Source organism: Ovis aries, chromosome 9 (assembly GCF_016772045.2).
Source record: "Ovis aries strain OAR_USU_Benz2616 breed Rambouillet chromosome 9, ARS-UI_Ramb_v3.0, whole genome shotgun sequence".
Lineage (NCBI taxonomy): Eukaryota > Metazoa > Chordata > Mammalia > Artiodactyla > Bovidae > Ovis > Ovis aries.
The window spans coordinates 14,475,286-14,489,700 of record NC_056062.1 but is presented as its reverse complement, the minus strand read 5'-3'; the positions used below and the strand labels follow the sequence as shown (position 1 = coordinate 14,489,700).

General features: G+C 57.4%; 2 protein-coding genes across 5 annotated transcripts in view; one reads left to right on the top strand and one right to left on the bottom strand.

Moving 5' to 3' along the window:
* The window catches only part of GML (glycosylphosphatidylinositol anchored molecule like), a 37,673-nt gene extending 33,183 nt beyond the window's left edge, over positions 1-4,490 (bottom strand). The window contains exon 1 of one of the 2 annotated variants that reach the window (XM_027973486.3): positions 4,357-4,490. In XM_027973486.3, the coding sequence (XP_027829287.2) occupies positions 4,357-4,401 (45 nt within the window). In that variant the 5' untranslated portion in view covers positions 4,402-4,490. Of the gene's footprint in view, positions 1-4,011; positions 4,326-4,356 lie in introns of those variants that run through there. The other variant, XM_042253994.2, reaches the window with a different exon arrangement.
* A 200-nt stretch (positions 4,491-4,690) lies between these two features.
* On the top strand, positions 4,691-12,561 carry CYP11B1 (cytochrome P450, family 11, subfamily B, polypeptide 1). 3 transcript variants are annotated; one of them, NM_001075100.2, is given in 9 exon segments: positions 4,697-4,935; positions 5,311-5,466; positions 6,254-6,453; positions 6,548-6,751; positions 7,019-7,173; positions 8,891-9,057; positions 9,477-9,555; positions 9,631-9,828; positions 9,959-10,479. In NM_001075100.2, coding segments are annotated over 9 exon segments (1,512 nt in total). In that variant the 3' UTR covers positions 10,073-10,479.
* The last annotated feature ends 1,854 nt before the right edge of the window (positions 12,562-14,415 follow it).

Sequence of the window (14,415 nt, the reverse complement as noted above, 5' to 3'; positions counted from 1 at the left end):
GTAGACAACCACGCAGAAACGCTACAGACCAGGGATCTCATCTTCCAACTCCCAAAACCCAGAAAGTGACAGCAAATTCAATCCAAAACGAAGGGCCTAAAACAGAGACAGCAGAGAATGGAATGGGGACGGATTGCTGTGTGTCAGGTGGAGGTTCCTGTACCCAGGGGTGGGGCTGCTAGGTGGATTGGGGAAGCCCAGGGACCCCATGGGTGGGGGTGCTTTGGGGTTCGGCTGGCAGAGTTGTGTCAGCGGGATTCTGCAACCTTGTTCTAGGGGAGCAGGGTCAAATGCCAGAATCCGTCAACACTGATCTGAGGCCAAGTCTGGGGCTCTAGGCCCCCCACCACCCTTGACCTGCCCAACTTTCTAGAACATTCGACACTCCCCGTGTTCTGCCCAGAACTTCAGGGACCTACCCCCTCCCCAAGCCCCTGACTCACTCCCTCCAGCCCCTTCCATCCTCTTGTCCAGAGCATCTATAATATTTTGTCTCCTTTTTCTGTCCAGATCTTCTGGAAGTTTCCCCATGGCAACCATATCTTGCCCCATATTCTGGAACCTTCCCAGTTGTGTTTGCTCAGATGACTGACCTTCCCTGTGGCCTTGGCTTCTGCTTAGACCTTCTGGGACATTTGCCACCACACCCTTCCACCCCTACTCCCCCGGGTCCTGCCTGGCCTTTTGGAACCTTCTCCAGGGTCTGTGTTCCTTGAAGACCTTTTGGAGCCTTCCTTGAGACGCGTCCTGCCAAGAACTCTGGATCCTTCCTGTAGTCCCATATCCTTCCCAGACTTTGGAACTTCCTACCCCGGCCTCCCGCCATGTGTCTTGCCCAGACCTCTTGGAAATTTGCCTGCCCCTGTGTCCTGCCCAGACCTCCTGGACATGCAGGCCTTCACTGAGCCTTAGAGCCTAGGCATTAACCTCCACGTCCTCACCAGACCTGCTTTCCAATTTTCCTTCACAGTAATCATCACGGGATCTTTCCACTCTTCAGCTTCTCATCCTATTTGAAACAATTTTCTTTGTTGCATATAAGTGTCTAGTTTGGTCCAGATACAAGGAGTATTAGGATGCTGCAAATTCTGATATGTGTTTCATTCATTCAATATCATCTTGCTAGCTAGTCCTTCTGTTTTTGGTCATCCTGCTTTTTGTGTGTCCTGCAGTAATTCTATCCATCATCGTTAGAAATTCAATTGTGTGACTGTAAGCAAAGGGGACATATTCTCTCTGTTCATACTTATTGAGCTAAGTACGTGAATGAACGATAAACCTTCGTTTATGTCACTCATACGATTCAATTGGGTGAATGTCCCACTTTCTAAAAATTGGAATTGATGTATATGATACCACTTAAGTTACAGGTGTACGATATAGTGACTGAACATTTTTAAATGCATAGTCCGTTCATGGTTACCGTAAAATATTGGCTCCATCTCCCGTCCTGTACAATATATGTCCCTGTAGCTTGCTGTATGCAGAAGAGTCCCCCACCTCTATACTGCCCCTCTCCTTCCCTCTCCCCACTGGTAACCACTAGTTTGTTCTCTATATCTGCGAGCTGGTTTCTTTCCTGTTGTAGTCGCCAGTCTGTTTTCTTCTCCAGAGTCTGCATATGAGAGATAACATAACAGTATTTGTCTTCGGTATGACTTCCCTCTCTAGCACAGTGGCCTCCAAGTGCGTTCATCTTATTGCACGTGGCAAATTTTCATTCTTCTTCATGGCTGAGTAGTATTTCCCACATAGTTCTGGTGGCTCAGATGGTAAAGAATCCGCCTGCAATGCAAGAGACCTAGATTTGACCCCTAGGTTGGGAAGAGGTCCTGGGGAAGGGCATGGTAACTCCAGTATTCTTGCCTGCAGAATACCATGGACAGAGGAGCCTGGTGGGCCTCCATCCATGGGGTGGAAAAGAGTCAGATGAGACTGAGCGACTAACACTTTCACTTTCTATATATTCATATATAGATTATACATATATTCATACATATTATACATGTATACATATACATATAGATTTCCATGTGTTCATATATACCCGTGTGTGTGTATATATATATGGATATGGATATAGACCACATCTTCCTCATCCACTCCTCTACTGATGGACACTCATGCTGCTTGTATATCTTGGGCTTCCCTGGTGGCTCAGAGGTTAAAGCATCTGCCTGCAATGCAAGAGAGCTGGGTTCGATACCTGGGTTGGGAAGATCCCCTGGAGAAGGAAATGGCAACCCACTCCAGTATTCTTGCCTGGAGAATCCCATGGACAGAGGAGCCTGGTGGGCTACAGTCCACGGGGTCACAGAGATATCTTGGCAGCTGTAAATAATGGTTCTAACATCTTCCCAAATTAGCGTGTTTACTTTTCTCAGATATGTACCCAGGAGTGGGCATCCTGGCACATTCCTCATCTTTTTCTGTTGTACACAGACTGTTAACTAACAGCATGGACCTGGCAGATGCTGAGGTCTGTGAGGTCCAGTGCATCAACAAGGGGGCCCCTGCCTCCGCGAGGAGGTGCCCCGTGTATCCTGACCTGGCTCACACTGCAGTTGGCAGTCCACCCCCCTCAGGAGACAGCAAAGAGTTCAGATATCCAGGCCAGAGGATCCCGGGGATCGGCCTGAGTGGGCAGGTTGAGGCAGGGGCTCGGCCACTGCTGGGGTTCCAGTTGACTCCCCCAGCCCAGGGAAAGAGGGGAAGGAGTCTGAGAACTGTATTTGGGTGCAGGCTCTGAGCCTGGAGTGGGGATAGGAAGGACCAAGGATGAAGTGTGGAGAATTCGGAACCCAGCATGCAGGGGAGGAGAAGGGTTCTGCCTGAAAACAGCCTGATATGGATATCAGGGCTCCTGGGCACTGATCTTGCCCTGGGACGCCCACTGAGTGGTGATCTTCTCTGCAAGACCCTGGCCTGGCCCCTCCCGGGGAGACCATCAGGGCAATGCCTCCTCTCTCAGGGCCCTGGGCCTTCTGGGTCTGGGCTGGGTCCTCACCCACAGCTGTGCCTCGGGGGAAAACAGGCCAGCTGGCCGGCCCTCAGCACAAGAAGAGGTCTGCGGGGGGTGGGCTGCAAGGCCCATGTGGGAGGCAGAGCCCCACCTTTGGTGACGTGGGGACCAGGGGCCCTGAGAGCACTCTCGGGTCTTCCTCTGTGAGGAGTCATTGCGTGAAGATTCCCCTGGGACCTGCACCCTGCTCTCAAGCTTGGGAGGTCTAGGAGGTACCAAGAGCTCGACACAAATTCAGGAGACTTTGGTGCTAGTGCAGGCGGAGGGCACACAGGCAGGAACAGGTTGAGGAGGCTGGCCAGGGTGGCCTGGGCCGAGGCAGAGGCACCCCAAGGGCAGGCTGGGGTTCCAGGATGCGTCTCAGCCCGAGGACAGCTCTTACGCCACGTGGGGCTGAGGCCCATCGTGCATCTCTGTTTGATGAGGGACCTTGGCAGTTCTGACTCATGACCACAGCTGAATATCCCCCAGGGAAGTGTCAAGAGAGGGAATGAGTGAAAGCAGAAGGACAAGTAACACTCAGATCTTCAGCCACCCTGCTAGAAGCCCCATGCACTCCGTGTCCTTCCTCCAGAGCCTGCACGGCGGTGTCTTCAGGGCACCATCCCCAAATCAGGGCCGGGGCTCCTGGGCACCTCTGCGGAGGCCCAAGCATGAGGGCCCTGGGCCCTGCTGACACATGGGGGACATGGCGGGGGGGTGCACAGAAGACCTGCTGTCAATCTTCTGCTTGAAAGCAGGGCCAGGGACAGCAACACTGACCTCCTGGGAGAGCTGCCAGGGTGGGGGTGAGACGACACGGGGTCTGAAACTGTGGACCCCCAAGCCCAGGGAGGGCAGAGCTGTGTGCCTGCTGGGTCCCTGGGAGGGTGTGGGGCCCACGACCATGCCCTTGTCAGACTTTCCCCACCCTGGGAGCTGCTCGTGTTCCAGGAAGAAACAAGGATGTGGTCCCTGAGCACACACCCCATGGGGACAGGTCCTCTCACCTTTCTGACTGAGGAGGGGCTTGCAGGCCAGCCTCGTCTTCCCTGCCAGTGACCCCGTCTTCTGGGTTCTCTGCTCTCAGCTGGACCAGCCAGGCCAGACATACAGGGCCTTGGCCACAAACCGCCTTGGACGCCAGTGTGCCAGTGGGGTCTTTGCATCCCCTAATTCCCCGCTGGGGGACTGCAAGCCCCCATGGGGAGGGACCCTGGCTGGCTCCTGCCTCCACCCTGGACTCAGCATTCAGCCCAGGCAAGAGTAGGCAAAACCTGAGGCTGCAGGAGATGAGAGCCCAACCCTTCCCACTGCTCCCCGATCTAGTCCTTGTAGAAGAGAGATGAACATACCCAAGGTCTCCTTTCATCCCTTGCGAAGATAAGGCTCCCATCCATCTTGCGCCTGTCCCACACTGGAGTGGGTGGGGGACTCTTGCCCCCACTGCTACCCCTTTGGGTCCCTGCTTCAATCCTGCCCTGTTCCTAAGAACCACCCACCAGGAGGCCTGCGTCACTGCCAGACCCGGCAACATCCATCTCCCTCCTCCCGCTGGAGGCCTTCAGCCTGAATGCTGCCCCAGACTTCCTGGTCTGGCCCAGAGCCAGTCTGGCCTGTGACGTGATCAGATTGCCTGGGAGAGCAGGCCCGGTGAGATAAAAGGAAGGGGCTGAGGGGGCGGGGAGCAGCAGGATGGCGCTGTGGGCAAAGGCCAGGGTGTGGATGGCAGGGCCCTGGCTGTCTCTGCACAGGGCACGCCCACTGGGCACCAGAGCCTCTGCAGCCCCCAAGGCGGTGCTGCCCTTCGAAGCCATGCCCCGGTGTCCTGGCAACAAGTGGATGCGGGTGCTGCAGATCTGGAAGGAGCAGGGCTCTGAGAACATGCACTTGGACATGCATCAGACCTTCCAGGAGCTGGGGCCCATTTTCAGGTAAAGCTCTCCCCGCTCACCTCAGCGAGAACACCCTCACGTTCTGTCCCCCTTGGTGGCTGAGTCCAACTGGGCCAGGGCTAGGCCACATCCCACCGCCCACATCCTGGCGGGGGCACCCGGGCCATGGGGAAGGGGCAGGGAGGGGGCTCCTTGCGGCAGGTGTGTTCCTGGGCCACCGCAGATGGGGGCCCTCAGTGAGCAGGAGCCCTGGGCGGCTTGCTTCTGGGAGCACAGAACGCAGACCCCAGAGGAGGGGAGGCTTCAGTGAGACCGCGGGAGGGCCCGCCTGCTCTGAGCCAGCGCCTGGCTCTGTGGAGTGGGGACCAGGCAGGACACGGCCCCCCCAGCAGGCCGCGGAGCTCTGCCCCACAGGTACGACGTGGGAGGGAGACACATGGTGTTCGTGATGCTGCCTGAGGATGTGGAGAGGCTGCAGCAGGCGGAGAGCCTTCACCCCCAGCGGATGCTCCTGGAGCCCTGGCTGGCCTACCGACAGGCTCGCGGGCACAAGTGTGGCGTGTTCTTGCTGTGAGGGCCGGTGGGGGTGTGGAGGGAGGGGCTGGGGGGCCTGTGTGCAGAGAGCGTGTGGGACGGGGAAGGCCTCAAAGCTAGCCTGCCCTGGGCCCACCTGGGTGGGTGGGAGAGGGTACCCCCCAGCTCTGGATCGGGCCCATGTGCCAGGCAACCTGTGTGCCCTGAGCTGGGTAAGGGGTGGGCCATGGTGGGGACCCTCCCTACGGGTCCGGAGGAGGGAGGGTGATGTCTGCAGAGGCCTCCAAGGGGCCTGCTGGTGGGGTGCCTGTCTCCCTTGCTCCAGCCCCCCAGGCCCTGCCAGCAGCCCCCCATGGGCACTGGGCCCTGTGTGGGGACCACCAGGAGAGGCCTGACTGGATTCTGCCACAAGGGGCAGGAGCTGTGCGGGGAGGGGAGCAGCATGGCAGAGGCCTCGTCCACTCTGGGGCACGGTGAGAGCAAGCTGGACCAGCTCCCAGGGGCTCGGCCTCCTTCCTCTCAGAAGAAGCCTCCAGGCCCAGAGGGGGCCCGGAGGGGAGGTGCGTATGGCAGGTAGGGGGCTTGCGAATGTGCAGACATCCCGGCAGCAGTCTCAGCCAGAAGCCCCCGTCTCGGCCTGGGTGAAGTACCCGACGCTGCCCCAAGTAAGAGGTGCCGCCATGATCCCACCGGGGCCAGCCTGCCCCTGAGGACCAGCAGGCGGCTCCCCGTCTGGCCCGCTTCGCTCTGGAGAGAGGAAGGTGGAGTGCAGGACGGGGCCGCTGCTGACCGACACCCTGACGCTCCCCTCCCTGCTCCACAGCAACGGGCCCCAGTGGCGTTTGGACCGACTGCGGCTGAACCCAGACGTGCTCTCGCTGCCAGCCCTGCAGAAGTACACGCCCTTGGTGGATGGCGTGGCCAGGGACTTCTCCCAGACCCTGAAGGCAAGGGTGCTGCAGAATGCTCGGGGGAGTCTGACCCTGGACATCGCGCCCAGCGTCTTCCGCTACACCATCGAAGGTGTGGGCTGGGGAGACGGGCGCACCTCAGGGTGTGGGGGGAGCTGGCCCTGAGGCCCGGGCTGCCTGGGGCTCAGGAACCCCTCCTCCCGCAGCCAGCACCTTAGTCCTTTACGGAGAGCGGCTTGGCCTTCTGACCCAGCAACCAAACCCTGACAGCCTGAACTTTATCCACGCGCTGGAGGCCATGTTCAAGTCCACCGTGCAGCTCATGTTTGTGCCCCGGCGCCTGTCACGGTGGACGAGCAGCAGCATGTGGAGGGAGCATTTTGAGGCCTGGGACTACATCTTCCAGTATGGTGAGGGCGGGAGGCCGGGCAGTGCGGTGACTAGGGTCCCCGGGGCCCCCTCCACTCACCACAGTCTCGGAAGGACTGAGGTCCCGGAGGGGCTTGTGGCTGCGTCATGGTCCCAGACACCCCGGCAGTGATGCTGGCCTGGGCGGGCCTGAGAACTGGGGCAGGACGTGGAGACTTGGGGGCATGGAGGGTAAAGGGCAGGAGGATGACAAAGAGCAGCGCTTCCCAGCGCCAGACCCAGGGCTTCTGTCGCTGTGCATCCTGCAGCCAACAGAGCCATCCAGAGAATCTATCAGGAGCTGGCCCTCGGCCACCCGTGGCACTACAGTGGCATCGTGGCAGAGCTGCTGATGCGAGCAGACATGACCCTGGATACCATCAAGGCCAACACAATCGACCTCACTGCTGGGAGTGTGGACACGGTCAGGCCAGCACCCAGCCCTTCCCATAGACCAGGGAGCTCTCCTGCCTCCAGGCGGCCTCCACCCACGGCGAATGTCTCCTTCACGCCCCTCCCCAACCTATGCCTCCAGCTTCCCAAAGGGAAGGCGTCTGTGGTGACCCACCTGGGAAACCAGGCTCCAGACAGAGTGTAGAGTGCCCGGAGACCTGGGCACCTGCAGCATAGAGGTCCCTGGGGTCCTGGGGGGAGGGGAAGGGCCGAGGTCCGGCTGCAGGGTCACACTACAGACCTGTTCCAGGGACAGAGACGATCCTTTGGAGGTGACAGGCTAATGGGAAGGGCAGCAAGAGGCTCCAGCGTGTGTGGGAGAGAGCAGGTGTCAGGGAAGCCCTCCCAGGGGCCGGGCCAGGCCCAGGGTGTGCAGTGCAGCTGAAGCATCCTGCCTGTAGACCGAGCCTCCTCTGCCAGCATGTCTGAGGGCCAGGCACCCAGGCCCTGAGCAGAGGTGCAGGCTAGTGGCGGAGACCCTCCCTGAGCCGGGCCTGTGATGCAGCCATAAGGTGAGAGGGTGGGGCAGGCATGTGCCTGCTCTGGGAAGGCTTCCTGGAAAAGGAGGGCTTTCACTGAAATTGGAGGGACCACACAAAGAGGAGGCTGGGAGGGCAGCAGGCCAGGCCCTGCCAGAGCCGGCAGTGAGGAAAGGCCATGAGGCTGAGTGGTGGGAACAGGGCAAGTGGACAGAGGAGGGCAGACAGGGTCAGGGACCCTGTCAGGAAGGGCCTTGCACACTTGTATCCCAGGCTAGAGGAAGCCAGTGTGGGGAGTGTCTCGTTCAGGCATACAGTCCGTCACGGACCACAGGGCAGAGCACAGCATGGACTACAGCTCAGGGGGCCGCGGGGAGGCCGGATCTGCCCGGAAGGGCATGCCAGGGGCAGGTTACCTTGGGGACGACATTTAGGAGATACCAAGCTGCCCAGTCTTTGGAGACTTAGCAGCAGTCTTCGGAGAAGGCCTTGGCACCCTACTCCAGTACTCTTGCTTGGAAAATCCTATGGACGGAGGAGCCTGGTAGGCTGCAGTCCATGGGGTCGCTAAGAGTTGGATACGACTGAGCGACTTCCCTTTCACTTTTCACTTTCATGCACTGGAGAAGGAAATGGCAACCCACTACAGTGTTCTTGCCTGGAGAATCCCAGGGACGGGGGAGCCAGGTGGGCTGCCATCTATGGGGTCACACAGAGTCGGACACGACTGAAGTGACTTAGCAGCAAGCTGCCCAGGTCTCCGGCTGGATAGTGGGCACTGCTCTTTGCACATGGAAATGATCCAGGAGGAGGAAACGGTTGGAAGTCTGGGCAGCCGGTTCCTGTTAGGACCCTGTGAATGGACCTGCCTCTGGATGCCCAGATGGACCTCAGCTCCTCAACTCTCCCCACCGAGTAGATGCCAAGAGTGAGCCCCTCTTGGACCCAGGAGAGGAAGACAGCCTCAGGTTCTGAGGTGGCCACAGGAGGCCTGTGTCTCAGTAACGCTGGGGATGCCTCCCCTGAGGGGTTCAGGGAAAGCCGACAAGCTGGTTTTAGAATCTCCAGGACTCCAGGTCTGGGCTTTGTGGTCTCCAGGCATGTAGGTCCCCTGCCCCAGGGGACCACCATCTTTCTGGGAGGGGCTCAGGATTGGAAGGGCACTGCCTACACCGAGGTCTGAGCCCTGACCCTCTCTGCTCCCTGCAGACAGCCTTCCCCTTGCTGATGACTCTCTTTGAGCTGGCTCGGAACCCGGAGGTGCAGCAGGCCCTGCGCCAGGAGAGCCTGGTGGCTGAGGCCCGGATCTCAGAAAATCCCCAGAGGGCCACCACGGAGCTGCCTTTGTTGCGGGCGGCCCTCAAGGAGACCTTGAGGTAGGCGAGGTCGACCTGGACTGCCCCGTGGCCCTGGCCCGGTGTCTGCAAGCCCTCTTGCCGGGCTTGACGATCACAACTGGGGCTGACAGCTCCTTTGCGCAGGGGTGCATCCCCCTGTACCTCCTCTTCTTCTCCCTGGAGGGAGGCTGGTGCTTCTTCCTCCGGGATCCCACCTCAGTGTCCCGGGGCCCTCATCAGTCACGTCCTCGCTGGCCTGGGGAGCTTTGGCTAACTCGGGAGATGCAAGGAAGGAGCGCCTCAGGATCTGGGCTTCCCAGTGCCAGGAGTGACGTGTGAGGGCCCGGGGCCGGGGGGGGGGGCTGCCCTCAGGCTGTGTACACTGGGCTAGGAAGGCTGCAGAGGGTGTCCGGGGTATGGCCACAGCTGAGGACCCTGCAGGATGCCCCTGTGCGCAGGCTCTATCCCGTGGGTATCACTTTGGAGCGACAAGTGAGCTCGGACCTGGTGCTGCAGAACTACCACATCCCGGCCGGGGTGAGTGAGGCCCTGGAGCCCCGACAACCTTCACCCAGCGGCCAGCTGACATCGGCCCCTTCCTGCTGCCTGCAGACGCTGGTGAAGGTCCTACTCTATTCCCTGGGTCGAAACCCCGCTGTGTTCGCCAGACCCGAGAGCTATCACCCCCAGCGCTGGCTGGACCGCCAGGGCTCTGGAAGCAGGTTCCCGCACCTGGCCTTTGGCTTTGGCATGCGCCAGTGCCTGGGGCGGCGTGTGGCCGAGGTGGAGATGCTGCTGCTTCTGCACCATGTGAGTGGGCCACAAGGGGCATGGGTGGGCAGCCTGGCTGAGGACCCCTGGCTTCGTTCTGGGGCGCCCAGCCTTAGGGCCTTGGAAGGCAGGGCAGGCTGGGCCAGGTGGAACCCTGCCTCTATCCTAGGTGCTGAAGAACTTCCTGGTGGAGACATTGGCACAAGAGGACATAAAGATGGTCTACCGCTTCATACTGATGCCCTCTACCCTCCCCCTCTTCACCTTCCGGGCCATCCAGTAGTCCTGTCAGCACACTGTCGGGCCACTCACACTACAAGCCCCTCTGCTGGAGCCCAGCCACCCCTCTTTTCTCCTATCCCCTGCCTTTTGAGTCACACCACTGTGCAGCCAGCACTTTGCACTCAGGGAACAGCACAGGCCCCTGCGGGTCAGGCTTGCCGGCCTGTACAGAAAGACCAGGGCAGAGCTGGGGATGAACCTTGGTGGCAGGTCCTGGGCACATGCCCTGTCCCACCAGCTCTTTCTCTAGCAAGGGGTGCTGTCCGAGGGCATTTGACCCCAGTCACCCCAGCACTAGCCCCAGGCCTCTCGTGTGGCCATCCAAGTGACGGGCCTCAGACCACACCCGCTGCCTCCCTGTCCACTCTTTATACTGCCTGTACTAAACTCTGCTCCCGTGCAAGAGCTGACAACTTGGGCGTGCTCTGTCCTGATGGCTGCCATCTCAAGTCAAGTGCCGTCCCCTTTGCCTCCAGTGCTCTGGCATGGACTTGCCTTCAAGCTGGGTTGTTATCTGTCTACCTAGCCTCTTGGGCTCACCCTGGCAGTGCTGGTCCTCTGCGATTGTGGCTGAAGTGCCCAGCTCAGGCCTGGACAGGCAGGTCAGGAGTCAGGTTTCCTAGAAGAGACACTGCCAAAAGCCAACCTGGACAGCAGGGTCAATGATACTCATCTGAGAGCAGGAGGGATGGTGAACCACCCTGGCACAAGGCAGGCCAACCATAGAGAAGCTTCTAGAAGAAGGGTGTGGGGCCACCTTGCACTCCCTTCAGTAGAGCCAGTCTGAAGTGCTCATTACCTTCTCACAGTGACCCACAGTGACCCACAGCAGAGGGACCACCCTGATCTCAAGGCCAGAAGAGGCTTTGAACCATTGAGAGCCAACTGGGATCCCCTCGTTGGCAGGAGCAGGCAGTCTGTCCTATCCCACCTAGGGCCAGGTGACACCTCAGGTAGAAAGTGGGCCCAGAGGCAGGATGAGGGGTGGTGGGGTCTCTCCACTCTCCCTGCCCCCAGTGAACTGCCCCCCAGGTCATCTGTTCGGTGCCAAGATCCCTGGAGGAGGACAAGAGCCACACACCCCATCACCACTTCAGTCCATCTGTGACCAAAGAGGCCTGCGGCCGCCAGTGTGATCTTCTCCCGCCCCATACAGGACTGTTGAAAGGGAACCAGAGATTCATGGAGGAGGGAGGAGGTTCCAGACTCTGTGGTCACACAGGCACAAGCTGGAGCCCTCGCCCAGCACACAAGCCCAGCCTTCATTCCCTCTGAGCTCTGAGTTGTTCTTCTGGGAATTCTGTAGAATTACCATTTCGCTGGGCCCACTGAGGCACAGTGAGATGGGTTTTGGGGAAGTGCCCAGTTTTCTGGCTCAACTGGCACTCAACCTATCCGATCCTTCTCCCACCACTCAGTGGCCCTACTCTGCAATAAGTGGAGCAAGTGTGAGGACAGGAATGGAATGAAAACCTAGTCCGCTTGTAGTGAATGTGTGAATTCTGCGGAGCTTGCCGCATGTGGATGCTTGATCTTCACGGCAGCCCTAAGAGGCACGTGCTACCCTCATTCCCATTTTGAGAAAACCGAGCCTTAGAGAATTCGCTCATCTGGCAGAGTTTCATGGCACTTCCATGGAATGGGTACTGCCTGAAGCCATGAAGACCGTCCCATCTCTAAGGCCCTCATTAAGGAACCTTGATTTGGTAGTGCTCATGGACATCGTGGAGATAAACTTCAGCTAAGCATTTCTGTCTGCTTTCCAGATCCTCTCCTGGATTTCTGTTTCTCCAGATTTCCTCTTTCAAGTCTATGGAGGGGCCCCTTTTTCTTTATTTGGCTTGGAATTTCCCGTGTCTTCAAGTGTGAGGCTCTGTCTGGCTCTTTCTGACAACCTTCCAGGTTATTGCGGTCTCGAGTCTACTGTGTGATCCTCATGATTCTTGCGCCTCTTCGGGTCTTTCACGGTAGCAGTAGTAGTGCCTTTAAGAAGCCAGATGCCAGGAACTGGAGCACCCTCTGTGCTCCCTGCCACTGGGGTCTGGTTCGGGGCCATGTCATCTCTTGCCCAGGGCTGTCGCTGTCCTGGAGCCACTCTGTGCTCACTGCTCAGTCTGGGTTTCCTCTGGGGCTGACTAGTGTCAAGCCTAAACCCCCTTGAGGGCCTTGTCTCGGTTCTCAGGTGGGAACGGGGAATTGGGGCTTTGTCCTAATTCCACCTTGCAAAGCTAGGCTCGCTGCTCGCCTGACGGTGCTGAGGGCAGTTTGCCATGTTAGTGTAGTGTTTTCAAGGTCTCACCTCCACGTGGGGCTCTGTGACAGCCTAGAGGGGAGGGGAGGGAAGGGAGAGGGTGGGAGGAGGCTCAAGAGGGAGGGAACCATGTATACTTGTGGCTGCTTCATGCTGAGGTATGGCAGAAGCCAACACAACACTGGAAAGCAATTATGCTCCGATTAAAAATAAATATATTATAAAATACATGCAGCTGACAGGTGTTTCAAGTTCAGCCTTCTTTTAAAAGCCTTGCCTCTCCATGGGGTTCCAGTTGAGATTTCTAATCTTACTCTTGTCCTGTGGGGAAGTGGGGCCAGCAGACCATCAGGCTCAGTGGCTTGGCCCCAAGCCTCCCCTGGCGGCACTGTACTAGCTTCCGTGCTCCCTCCTCCCTGCTCCTGGTTGTGTGTTGCTTCCAGGTCCTGAAGACATCCTGCCCTTTTACAAGCACAGAAATGCACTTTCTACATGTTCTGGATTGTGTAGAGTTGCTGGAGTGGGGGGATTTTCAGAGTATTAGCTCGAACCTTGCTCGATCCCGAGGATCCTCAGTGGCTCATTTAAGCAGACAGCTGGTGTCTGGAAGCTTTCTGTCTGTGGCTGCCCTGGGAGATGACTGAGCATCCCACAGCTGTCAAGTCTCCACAAAGTGTTCCTCAGCTTTCTTGCGGGAGGAGTTGCCTACCTTTCAGGAAGGGTCTTAGGTGCTTGTAGAACACTGGACACCAGTCGGATTGCAGGCCAGTTTCAAATGGCTAAGTATCCCCTTTCACTGATCACTTAACACGTGCTTATTGGGACTTTTTATGTGTCAGGCACTGTGCCATATGCTATTGAGTAGGACAGGTATTTGACCTCAGTGGGATTATATCCTATGAGTCTCTACTATAGAAAGGGGTATTTATGTCAATCTTTTTCATAATGTCAAAAACATACGTTACACAATTTTCTTTCAAGAGGAGGATTGTTCTCTTTTGTGCGTCTTGTCATGAGAACCCTAGCCATCTATGAAATGAAAAAGTAAGGTACTTACACAAGCAGTTGTATAGGATGATGCTCACCAGGTATCAACTAAGAAGGCAAGGCACAGAGTTCTACCAGTATCTGGATGTGCCCACACGTTGTTCCAGATACACCTGCAGCCCCACACAGACATGCAACCTATAGTGGAAACCTATATCCTACTGTATTTTAGGCAGCACATTAACAGTGAAGAGAAACAGCAAGAAGCCTCCAGAAATCAAAGACAAATGTCCAATAGATTTGCCATGACCACACTATTATGGCAGAAAACAATAGAACAGAATACTTGAGGTGTTTTGGGAAAATGGCCATCAATATTGGATTTCAATCTGTTCCGTGTCCATTCAAAAACAGCAGCTAAGTGAAACATTTTCCAAGAAACCATGAGTGACAAAAGCAGGCCTTCACTGAAAGAGCTCCCCAGGACTTGCTTCTAGAGAAGGAAGGTAGACCCAAGAGGGAGATGAGGGATTTGAGGTGGGAGTGTGAACAAGAAGCTGGTACAATCATATGGCTACATTGGCATCAGCACTGCCTGTGCGCAGGCCCCTTGGCACAGGTCCTGTGAGGGGCAGGGATGTGAGCCCTGTCCCCTGAGGACTTAGCACTGAAGTATTTGGGACATTCCAGAGACAGCTCCCTGCAGTAATGTGTATTCTTCCTCAGCTCTCATAACCAGCCCCTCTGAATGCTCAGCACGTGCCATGCCCCCTTTATCCCCAGGACCAGGTACTCCTGGACCACGTTGGATGCCTGCAAGTATGGCCCTGCCTCCTTGCACTCACATGCTTCACTGCTGGGAAGACCCTGGTGACTGAGTCTCCCTCTCAGTGTTGACCTTGGAAAAGCAGCGAAAAGCGTATGAGCTTGGAAAAGCAGTGGGACTCCTTCAGGTGCTCTGGATTTTCCTTACTCTGCAGGGACAAGGAAAAACAACACCATAGTCTTGGTAGTATGGCAATAACTCATCAACTGCTAGCAGTCGGGGCCGCTTCCCTGGGATCTGCTCTGTATTTTGTATTAGTCCCATCCAGTCGCAGCTGTGA